The following is a 12,103-nucleotide window of genomic DNA, read 5'->3' on the forward strand; positions in this document are numbered from 1 at the left end:
TTGAAGAGGCTGTCTTTTCTCCATTCTATATTCTTGCCTCCTTTATCAAAAATAAGGTGACCATATGTGCATGGGTTTATCTCTGGGCTTTCTATCCTGTTCCATTGATCTATATCTCTGTTTTTGTGCCAGTACCATACTGTCTAGATTACTGTAGCTTTGTAGTATAGTCTGAAGTCTGGGAGCCTGATTCCTCCAGCTCTGTTTTTCATTCTCAAGATTGCTTTGGTCATTTGCAAATGAAGCAACTGACAAAGGATTAACCTCCAAAATTTACAAGCAGCTCATGCAACTCAGTATATAAAAAACAAACAGCCCAATCCAAAAATGGGCAAAAGACCTAAATAGACATTTCTCCAAAGAAGATATACCAAGATTGCCAACAAACACATGAAAGAATGCTCAACATCACTAATCATTAGAGAAAGGCAAATCTTAACTACAATGAGGTATCACCTCACACCAGTCGGAATGACCATCATCAAAAAGTCTACAAACTATAAATGCTGGAGAGAGTGTGGAGAAAAAGGAACCCTCTTGCACTGTTGGTGGGAATGTAAATTGATACAGCCACTATGGAGAACAGTATGGAGGTTCCTTAAAAAACTAAAAAGAACTACCATACGACCCAGCAATCCCACTACTGGGCATATACCCTGAGAAAACCATAATTCAAAAAGAGTCATGTACCACAATGTTCATTGCAGCTCTATTTACAATAGCCAGGACATGGAAGCAACCTAAGTGTCCATCGACAGATGAATAGATAAAGAATATGTGGCACATATATACAATGGTATATTACTCAGCCATAAAAATAAATGAAATTGAGTTATTTGTAGTGAGGTGGATGGACCTAGAGTCTGTCATACAGAGTGAAGTAAGTCAGAAAGAGAAAAAAAATACCATATGCTAACATATATATGGAATCTAAAATAAAAAAGTGGTTCTGAAGAACCTAGGGGCAGGACAAGAATAAAGACACAGACGTAGAGAATGGACTTGAGGACATGGGGAGGGGGAAGGGTAAGCTGGAACGAAGTGAGAGAGTGGCATGGACATATATACACTACCAAATTTAAAATAGATAGCTAGTGGGAAGCAGCCTCATAGCACAGGTAGATCAGCTCGGTGCTTTGTGACCACCTAGAGGGGTGGGGTAGGGAGGGTGGGAGGGAGATGCAAGAGGGAGGATATATGGGGATATATGTATAGCTGATTCACTTTATTATAAAGCAGAAACTGACACAACATTGTAAAGCAGATATACTCCAATAAAGATGTTAAAAAAAAAAAAAAATACCTGGGACACCTTCTGTACTGAGGCTGATGTCTGTGGCTATCATTGGACTGTCAGTGCCTCCTAGTGGCCAAGGTTCCAAAGGATTCCAACTGAAAAGTGGCCAGGACAGGAACAGCCCACCTGGCAGCTCTTTCTCTCTCCTTCTGAGTCTTGTCCCCCACCTATTTGCAGTTTGTCCCAGCCCCACATCATGCAGTGAGAATTCATCATCACATACCAGTCATTTCATCATTTTGCTGATTGAATTCCCAAACATGACCATGATGATGAAAAAATTGGGAGGCGGGGGGAGGGAGAGGGAGGAGGGGGGAGGGAATATAAATATAACAAAAGTCACTAGCACCTCTAGAGCAGGTCAGTTTGAAAAGTGCTGTGTAATAATGTGGTCACTGTTCTTCCTTCCCATCAGCCCCATGGGAGCTCCGACAAGCCCACTCTTTTAGGAGACTTCAAATGCTCAAAAGTGCTAAATCATCCTTCTGAAATCATTCTTTATTAAGCTTCCTTAAGAATAATTTTACATGTTTTACAGAGATATGCAGAGGCTTAGCTGGTTTCTCTGGAGGCTTTCATTCTAGAAAGAACACGCATGATCATAAAGATCATATTTTAAAGTGTATATCGTTCATAAAATGAAAGATAAATCATGTCCACAAGCATAACCTTGAGATTACTGTCATTAGGCTCTTGCTGGCACAGGATGTACAGATGTAGATTTGGGTATGGGAAGGAATGGCTCTGTAAACTGCAGAGGAATTGTGGAGGCTCCACTTCTCCATGAGGGAGAGAGAAATTCTGTGTAACAGATAAGGCCATGCTACAACAAATGAAGTGGGAACTCTTCCTTCTATATACCCCTTTGGTCCCCAAGGCATCCTTTGTCCTCATGCTATGTCTTGTCTCCTCAAGGGTCCCCTCCACCAGGACTTTCTTTCCCTAGAAAATGCCTATATTCCAGTCCTTTCTCTGTGCTATTTCTACCTTTTCCTCATCAAAACATACCTATCCCCTGTCCATTCTCTCAACTGCCTTGGAATATAATCCGATAAAGTATTTCATGCTAAGATTTGAATAGTAGCTTACTACCTATTTTTCTGCTCCTCCCATTAACATTTGCATTGTAACTGGGGACACCTGAAGCCCTTGACGCACAAGGCTTGGAAACCAACTTTATCTCGCAAATTATACACACCACCCATGCCCATCACCCCTCAGCACTCAATCTCAAATATGATGTTGAGGAAGAATGCCCTTTGCTTCCCTGAGTTCTGTTTGGATGTCCCCAGAACTGACCACTCTTGGAGGGTCACTGCAGTGGCTAATAACTCCGTGTGTCAGAGTCCAAAGGCTTTGATCTGGAGCCTGCTGGCGCACCACATTCTGATATTATTTATTCATTCAACCCACAAACAGAGCTGGAGAAGAGAGGTTAACAGGAGAGGACACGAACCCTCAGGGTTTCTTTGCAGTGATTGCGGCTTGCCAAGGAAGGTTTTGGATAGCCGTGGCCTATTCCAAAAGAGGGAAAGAATCTGTCAGTTGTTTGGAAGATGTCAAGCAAGTAAAGTGTGACCACAATGTAAAGAATTGGGGGCGGGTGAAGGGGGGAAGGTGAGTGAGCGCTGCGGCAATTAGGGGACATGATACTGAAAGCCTGAGATTTGTACTGCCATCAGCTATGTCTTATCCAACAAGTTTCATGGGTTTCTAAGACATTTCTAGAAAAAGCACCATGCCATGCCGGGCAGGAAGTCCCAGAAACTGCCGAAGTGTTGTACTCTCATCCCTACCCTTGGCCCTTTCTCCTCTTTCTCCCAAACTTCCCACCCCCCGGTCAGCTTTTGTGCCTTCCGGGTAAGAACCGGCTTCACCATCTCTCGGGCAGCGAGCCTACGCTCTCGCCTCTAGCGGCGCCCGCATCCCCGAGCGCACAGGCCGACCCGGCACCGCGCCGCGCTGATTCGCTGCCTCGGAGACTGCGGTGCCCGCGACGCGCCCGCCCCTCGCGGCGCACGCCGGCTGGTTCAGCCTCAGTCTGTCTGCAGCCGCGGCCACCGCGAGCAGCGCTGCAGCCGGGGCACCGACGCCTCAGTGCTCGCTCAGCGCCCCCGAGGACAGCAACGGCGAGCCCCTAAAGCGCGCACGATGCAGGCCACCGCCGATTCCACGAAGATGGACTGTGTTTGGAGCAACTGGAAAAGTCAGGGTATTCTCTTTATTTCAGTTGTGCATGCCTGCGGCGCACGGGAGCGCCGGGACCCAGACTCGGCCATTGTGCATCATTTCACCTGTGGGACCTATGCATGCTTTATACCCAAGAGCTTTCTGATGGGGGGAGTAAACTTGTTCTGTCAAAAATCAAAGTGGATGGTGTTTGATTTTTGTGGGGTTTTCCCCTTGTCCTGTCTTTTTTAAAAAATCCCCCACCCCCACCCCTTTGTTTTCTTGTTGTCACGCTAGTATTTTAAAAAATGCATCTTTTGCCTCCTCCTGGAACTCTTTTGGGATCCTTTAATCGTTCAGTACTTGTTTAATCTCTTCTTATTCCCGGAGTTAAAATGCTTTCTTATTGTTCCATGCATCCCAGTGCATTTAATTTATGCCTAAAGGTTGAAATCTCCTGGTAGAACCATTAGCTGAGAAGGCTGTAGTGCATCCTTTTAAGAGGGACACACCCATTTTAGGCTTATTATTTGTGGTCACACAAAGGAAACTGGAAATGCAGAATAGCTCTCGAAATCCTGAAAATATGATGGCGTAGACTCATATTAGGATGATTCACTTTGAAATATTTCAGGGTTTTTTTGTCTTTCATTGGGGTAACCTGTAACTACTGTTTATTAATAATGGGTATATGTGGAGCAAATGGAGGGAAATTAAAAAACAGTGCCAGTTGCCCTCTGGTATAACAGATTTATTTTGAAACAGTCCATATTAGCACTGGGTGTGGCCACCCTCCAGCCTTGCTTGGATTGCTTTTCAGCCATTTTTATTCAGCCTCATACTTCACACATCTCCATCTCTCCTTTGTTACATTAAAATTCTCTCCTTCATCTTGCTCAGTGTGAGATTACTAGGAGAAAGAGAGACTTTGAAAGAATTAGGTGTTGTAAACTTGGATGTTTGTAATATGAAGTGTCTTTTAATATTTAACAAATATGGTTCTGAAGAAGGTGCGTTTGACTTAACCTGCAGGGTTGCAGCATCCCTCAGGGGGCCAAGAATACACTGGAGCAGGAGCTGATTTTTTTTTTAAACCTGGCATCTTCCTCTTGTAATGTTATATCATAGAAAGAATGGGATGTCTTTTAATCTTTAATGCCCCAAGGAGTTTTTCTTTGGTAAATCTTTTAAGCAGAGAAAAAGTAAACATGAACCTCAGAATTAAGAACATATTTTCTCTGTCTCTTATTTGTTGGTTGGGCGGCTAAGACATAAAATACAATAGTCTAGTTCAAATTATGTGGGCCTATTGGAAATACAACTGTCAAAAGTAAATAAATGAACCTAATAAATTTAAATGCCAGGAAATAAGAAATGTATGGCCATTCAGGGGGCATAATTTTAGAGAATGATGTCAACTACATGAACTAGCATATGTTTTATACAGGAGGCAGCTGTGAAAATTCTTGGTAACATTTCATTCTTGTTATGTGTTTAGACTCAGCCAGTTTATTCCGTATACACACTCAGCATACATCTATGGCTTGAAAGAATACCAAGTTTAGTTGGACATAACAAACTTGGTTTTTAGACTATGCTTATGGATTTCCTCTATTCTTACCAAAAGTAAGTACCAAAAGTGGCAGATTTTCTGCCTTATTTGTGTAAGATGTAAGACACTATTTCATCACAGTCCTATGTGTTTTGCCTCAGTTGACATTCTCACTGGGGGGGAGGTTAAAAAATGTGGACATTTATAATCAGAAAATAACACAAAATGCCATAATTTGTCCATTGAAGACAATCGTTTTCATTTCCACTATACAGCTGCTTACGAAGATTGATTCAGGATCATTGAGGGTCTTTCCCACTCTGTGACCTTTGATAGTGTTCAGTACCATTGATTTCCTTTTGTCAAATAGAACAAAGCCATTATCCTGAAAATTAACTAATAACTGGGTGGGTGGGTTTATAGACATAAAAGGGAAATAATAAGTAAATTATTCCTGTTTCTCCCTACTAGGAGAACTTTCACCTAAACTAAAATCTACAGTAAGATTCTTGTTTAGCATTTTCAGTGTATCTTCATTTTAGTTCCCTCATTATCAAAAACAGTTGTTCTTAACACTGGCTGTATATTAGTATCACCTGGGAAGCGTTAAAAACCCATGAAGGATGCCTGGGCCCCACCCCTAGAGGTTCTGATTCAGTTGAGCCAAGCATCAGTATTTTTCAAAAGCTCCTCAAGTGAATTTAATACATAATCAGGGTTGAAGCCACTCATGTGTAATAATTCTTAGCCCAATCCATAGACCAGCAGAGCAAGGTCTAGTATACAAACGATGAAATGGGTGTGATCAAGGAGCAGCTGTGAATGCAGTTAAAAGAAGTAAGTATTAACATTGTTGATAATGTCCTCTGAAGGTATTAAGAAGTGAAAGTTTTGCTTGGAAAAGGGAATAAAAGTGAGTTTCTGTTTCCTCCATGTTAAACAGTTCCATGGAGAAATTTGCAGCCCATTGGATATGTCATGAAGACTGTACTGAAACTAATACAATGCATCCTAAAAACTGTAGTATATATGCAAAAGGAACCTTATATTTATTTTACTAATATATATGATTTTAGCTGTAGAAAAGAATGTTTAAAGAGAGACTAAAGTCCACATTATACTACATTACACACATTCTGTTCCCAGTTTAAAAAAATGGTACTCATACCCAATTGGTTAATAAACCAAAGCCCAATCTACTCAGTGAAGATGAAATAAGACAATAACCTAATAAAACATGGCAATCTTCAGATTACTAAGTATTATTATTATTAAATATTGACATTTATTTGGCACTTTTACTGAGTGATATACTCGCATCATTGCATTTAATCTTCATGAATCCTATGATGTGTGAGTTGTTTTATTATCCCATTTTACAGGTGATGAACTGAGGCTTCTGCCAAGGCACACAGCTGGTGATGCCAGAGGCTGGATTCAAGCCTAGGGCTGTCTGACCCCAGAGCCCCTTGATTCTTGCTGTTTTACCATCTGCCTCCGAAGTAGATGGCTTCTTCCTCAATGGTTTTTCTAAAAATGTGAATTATCTAGGTAATGGGGGGTGTTAATAACCCATCACATTTACATAGTTTTCATTTTGCCAAACATCTTCTCATTTGAGCTTTTCAGTTTACTCTTGAACAACATGAGGCTCAAAGAGGTTAAGTGACTTGCCCAGAGTTTTTCGATAAGTGGCAAGTTGAGTAATGAAAAGGTGACTCTGGCCGCGAATCCAGAACTCTTCCTATCTCAACACTCACTACTTCTTTCGCTAATGCTGAGTTACAGAAAGTGAACTCTCCTTTCACCTTCAAAGATATTTTCACACAGGTTACCTCTTTAAAGACAAAGCAAAATTGAGCAGTTGAGGCAGTGATCTTGACCAATTTATGCCGTTGTTGTCATCATCCCTATCATCAACTCATTAAAAATTCTCCATCAGGGCTTCCCTGGTGGCGCAGTGGTTGAGAGTCCGCCTGCCGATGCAGGGGACACGGGTTTGTGCCCCGGTCTGGGAAGATCCCACACGCCACGGAGCGGCTGGGCCCGTGAGCCATGGCCGCTGAGCCTGCGTGTCCGGAGCCTGTGCTCCACAACGGGAGAGGCCACAACAGTGAGAGGCCCGCGTACCGCAAAAAAAAAAAAAATTCTCCATCAGTATTATCCATGTGTTGGTCATCGTCCTAAACTCTTGTTACATATCTTAATCTCATATCTTCCTGAGATTATTGTGTTACTCTCATTTTATAGAGGACGAAACTGAGGATTTTAAGGCTGAGATGGCCAGTAATTTGCCCTAAGACTTAGGTGGGTCCCAAACGCAGAGCAGTCTGATCCCCAAACCTACACTTCTAACCACTTTACTATACTACCTGAATCCAAATGGTACTAAGGCAGGGGAACAAAGTTTGACTAGAGCCACTTATCCATATCATTTCACTTGTGCTCCAAAGATTGCTGTTTTCCAGATATCGCTGTACATGACAAGTTCATGGGCAGGACACTTGGCAATGTGGGGGGCTGAGGCTAGTGGTCAGCTCCCACTTTACTGCACGTGGCAGCATTTTGTACTTACAGGTTCCCCTGCCTGTAAAATAGTGAAGGGTGAAACACTTTCCAGGAATATAATCTTACATGTTTCTGATTTTGTTAGAAAATAAAATATTTTGAAAATTTTATGCTGGCCTACAGTTCTCTGTGGAAACACTCTTGAGGGTAGTCTGTTCTCAAAGGTGCTAGTTCAAAATGGCCAAGCCTCCCCAAATACACAGAAGAAATGTCTGTTGTAGCCACAGGAATTGAAAGAAATGCTTGTATTTTGAAAATGGCATTTAATAAAGACAGTTTATCACACAGACATAAAGGCAGACCAGTCCCACCTTTTATCAAAAACAGCATTTTACTTGGATTCAGTATTATTAGAATACTTGTGCAAACATTACAGCATAAATAATTTCATTTACAAACTCCCTCTCTGCAGATTGTAATGAGGTCTGATGGGAAAACTGGCTTAGCTGAGGATCTAGGGATTTTTTTTTAACGAAACAAAACTCTCATTGTACAGATAATATACCAAACGTACGTAGGTATTACTCCATTGAAAAATAAAATTCTCCTTTTTCACAATGTATTTTCATTTTCAAGAGAATCTTTATAAGGGAATATTTCAAAATTTGGGGGTAGAATAATGGCCTTACTTGTTTTCTAAAAATAATACATGCACATTATGAAAATTTCCATTTCTACAAAGAGTTTCAAATGAAAGCCACAAATCACCCAAAGTCCTACCACCTAGAGTTAATTAATGTTAGTATTTGCTGAATATCTTCCAATATCTGTATACCATATAAAATGAATCTGTAGAACTAGGTAGGGAACAAAAACAGCTTTTATTAAACAAGATTGTACATATCTCAAAAAGTATGTAAAATAATTTAATGGGAAAAACTGACATGAAAGAATTGCTGAACTTCAAATATATATGTTTCTTTACATTACGAGCTATTCCTTACTAAAATTAAGAAAAAGACTATGATAAATATCAATAGGTTAGAATCATTTTTTATTACATGTTGTGGTTTTAGACTGTACAGATGGACTCTGCAGTGTCTTTTTTTTTTTTTTTTTTTTTTTTGCGGTACGTGGGCCTCTTACTGCTGTGGCCTCTCCCGCTGCGGAGCACAGGCTCCAAACGCGCAGGCCCAGCCGCTCCGTGGCACGTGGAATCCTCCTGGACCGGGGCACGAACCCACGTCCCTTGCATCGGCAGGCGGACTCAACCACTGCGCCACCAGGGAAGCCCTTTTTTTTTTTTTTAAAGGAAGAGCCACCATGGATGAGAAAGATTGACAGAAATGCCATGCTAAATCCACATCTTCAAATCTATGGTTTTTCTCATAGTTCCATGAACTAATATTTCTTTCATTAAAAACAATAATATTCCTGATATGCCATCACGAAAGCGTTAATTATGATTACCGTACATCAATAGGGGTTGGATGAAATCTTCTGTCTTCTGCAGGCCCTTCCTTCTTCATCATTTTTAAAATGATGCCTTACCTCCCTCCCACTTTCTTCTTATAGTATTTGAAATTATATTCTTTACTCAATTGTTTTTCCTCTTTAGAATAATTAATAAATTCAGGAACAGAATCTGTGAATTGATCTATTTTAAGTTCACTTAAAATAGAATCCTAGAATCTAATGAAAGCTAATTAAATTTACATCACCACCAAATTTCCCATCCTTCTCAACCTGATGTCCTAAGTGGCGTGCATATTTGACCATGTATTAATATTTACATATTGTCACCTTTTCAGTTCTTATGAAAGTACACACAGCCATTAAAAGAAACATGACTACCTTATAATTAAGCTCACAATTTGAAAGCTAAGAATTTGACATTAATAATTCTTTAAAAGCCATCTTCTGCCTATGTGATAGATAATACTAACTACATTAAAACCTTGATCGTTATAATTGTATTCTAAATTTATAGCATATATTTCAAATAAGAAAATAAAATTGTTAGGAGTTTTAGAACTTAGAAGTATAGAGTACTATTTCCCCCAAGTATGTTTGAGCTATAAACTTAAATCTGAGCAATTATCTTACCGTTTCACAAGATAAAATCCTTAAATTCTTCCTTATTTCTTGTGTTGCCAAAGGGGGGAAATAATTCAAGCATTACTTACAAGTTCTTTGCCCAAACTGGTGAACAATGTTGTTCAATGTTGAACAAATGAAAAGTAGAGAATGGACTTGAGAACACGGGGAGGGGGAAGGGTAAGCTGGGATGAAGTGAGAGAGTAGCACTGATATATATACGCTACCAAATATAAAATAGACAGCTAGTGGTAAGCGGCTGCATAGCACACGGAGATCAGCTCGGTGCTTTGTGACCACCTAGAGGGGTGGGATAGGGAGGGTGGGATAGGGAGGGTGGGATAAGGAGGGTGGGAGGGAGAGCAAGAAGGAGGGGATATGGGCATATATGTACACATACAGCTGATACATTCCCTTTGTTATACAGCAGAAACTAACACAACATTGTGAAGCAATTATACTCCAATAAAGAAGTTTAAAAAAAAAACACAGACAAAAATTTAAAAATCAAAAGAAAAAAAGAAAAAGTACAAATGTAATAGGTTTTTATGTTTAGAATTTATTGCAGTTACACCCATTTCACAATGGGCATACTTCACATGTAGTCATATTTTATCTCCTGCCTTCAGAATCATTTCACCAAACGGCAGATCAAATCTAGTGATAATAAGGGTCAGGAAGGACATAATATTTTATTGAACAGAACGAAGTTACCATGAGAGATCATTCCTTTTCCTCGTCTTATATATCTTTTTAGTTCAAGAAATATTTTAGCCATTATGGTCTTTGTCAAAATTTTAAAATATATTCTTTAAAAACGAGAGAACCAACAGCAGTCTACCTTCTATTCCAATACAATGATGGATTTTAAGAAGGTATGGCCCAGACTTAAGATTTTGTGGCTAATTATGACATACAAACCAACCAATGAACAGTTTTGTATTTTGATCCAGTCAGAAAGCTTATTGAAGAAAGAAAAAACACACAAAGACATTCATTATTCAATACCTTGGAAATCTTTCTATGTGCCTCCCTCAACTACCATGTGCCCAAAGCCTGTCTTTCTCTCCATATGGCTGTGTCTTCCTTTAATCCTAAACGAGCCTATTTGCTGGAGGTTTAGCAGGAGAGGCTGACCACCCAGTCTTAAATACTGGGCCCTACTGGTTCATTTCCTGGCCAGGCCTACTCTACCAAGGTGACAATGGCTTAAGCATCATTGTGTTAATTTCACAAAATGGAATATGGTCCTAGTAGTTAGAACTAGCAAACAGGAATCACATTCAGCTGTTAAACCCAGGAAAATGGTAAATCCTTCATGAGTATGAATGTAGTTTATGCCATCAGTCTAATCTGAAGGGTAGTCATTAGAAGAACATGTTTGCTTTTGTCTCCCATGGAATAAAAGTCCCAGAGATTGTTGCTAGCCGTGGCTTTGGCAATAAAATCCTTCATTTCTCATTGTTCTGCCAAAGCTGATTAGAGTAGAAGATCATCTGTGCGGGTTAAATGCTGTGCTCTTTTACTCTCTACACAGAGCACCAGGCTTAACATATATTCCCTATCAGAACATCCACAGAATTACTTAACTGTCTAGAAAATAATGTTGGCATTTTTCTCTTGACAGTCAGATGGGCTGCATTTAAAAGATGTGAAGGAAGGACCTAGAAAATGGAATCACTGCAAGAGTCTTATCTACAAAAGTGCCTTCTAGCAATTTCCTCTCTGGGCTCAGGGCTCCTGGATTACCTTTTAAATTTTTACCTTATGTAGGAGACTGTTTCATGGCAAATGAAACTTATGGATTAGTTGACCAGAAGATGTCATCTTTGAAGGTCTCTCTGTATGTTTAAAGTATTTTATTACTTCTCTTTCCATTATGTTTCTCTAGTTTGATGGCAAAATGAGGGAATAAAGTAGAAAAAGTTACTGCTATTATTGTTAACTTTTTGTACTGATATTTTATTTGCCTAACAAAAATCAGAGTAATGGACTTTTCTATCACTGCTTTAGACACTGAGTTGTAAAGAACTGAGGGTTTTCTAGCCTTGTAATCCTTTTCACAAGGTAGTAAATTATTGGAGGCTTGCTGAAAAGTAAACATAAAAGTCAAAGCATATCATTTTTCAGCACTTCTTTTGATGAAATGCTGATATCATTTGTGAACAGGAATTTCACACATTTTCTTTTCTGACTTGGCCTTTGAAAAAGTAGCATTAATTTGTCACATAGCAAGTGATGCAATGCTGCCTGAAATCTTTTTTGGACCAAGATGAAATATAAATAAATACATTTAAGAATATGGTGCAGTAATGTAGATAATTGTGCACAATTTATTGCCATTTTATATATTACCCACATTTTGCCTTATAAATAAAATATGAATAGCTGCACCACTGTCTTTTCAATTCATACATTTTTGGTATACTTTCTGAATGCTAGAGTCACTATTGGATCATTTAATTCAATACATTTAAAAT

The 12,103-nt window shown here is 39.6% G+C and overlaps 1 protein-coding gene across 3 annotated transcripts in view; it reads left to right on the forward strand.

The window, feature by feature from the left end:
* Positions 1-12,103, forward strand: part of RTN1 (reticulon 1) — a gene marked incomplete at both ends in the record, with an annotated part of 241,594 nt that overhangs the window by 205,942 nt on the left and 23,549 nt on the right. The window contains one exon of one of the 3 annotated variants that reach the window (XM_082845528.1): positions 3,449-3,509. The exons of the other annotated variants lie outside the window; for them this stretch is intronic. Within the exon in view, the coding sequence (XP_082701654.1) occupies positions 3,449-3,509 (61 nt within the window). Of the gene's footprint in view, positions 1-3,448; positions 3,510-12,103 lie in introns of those variants that run through there. 3 annotated transcript variants of the gene reach the window in all.

Source organism: Leucopleurus acutus (genome assembly GCF_964270905.1).
Source record: "Leucopleurus acutus genome assembly, chromosome: 1".
Lineage (NCBI taxonomy): Eukaryota > Metazoa > Chordata > Mammalia > Artiodactyla > Delphinidae > Leucopleurus > Leucopleurus acutus.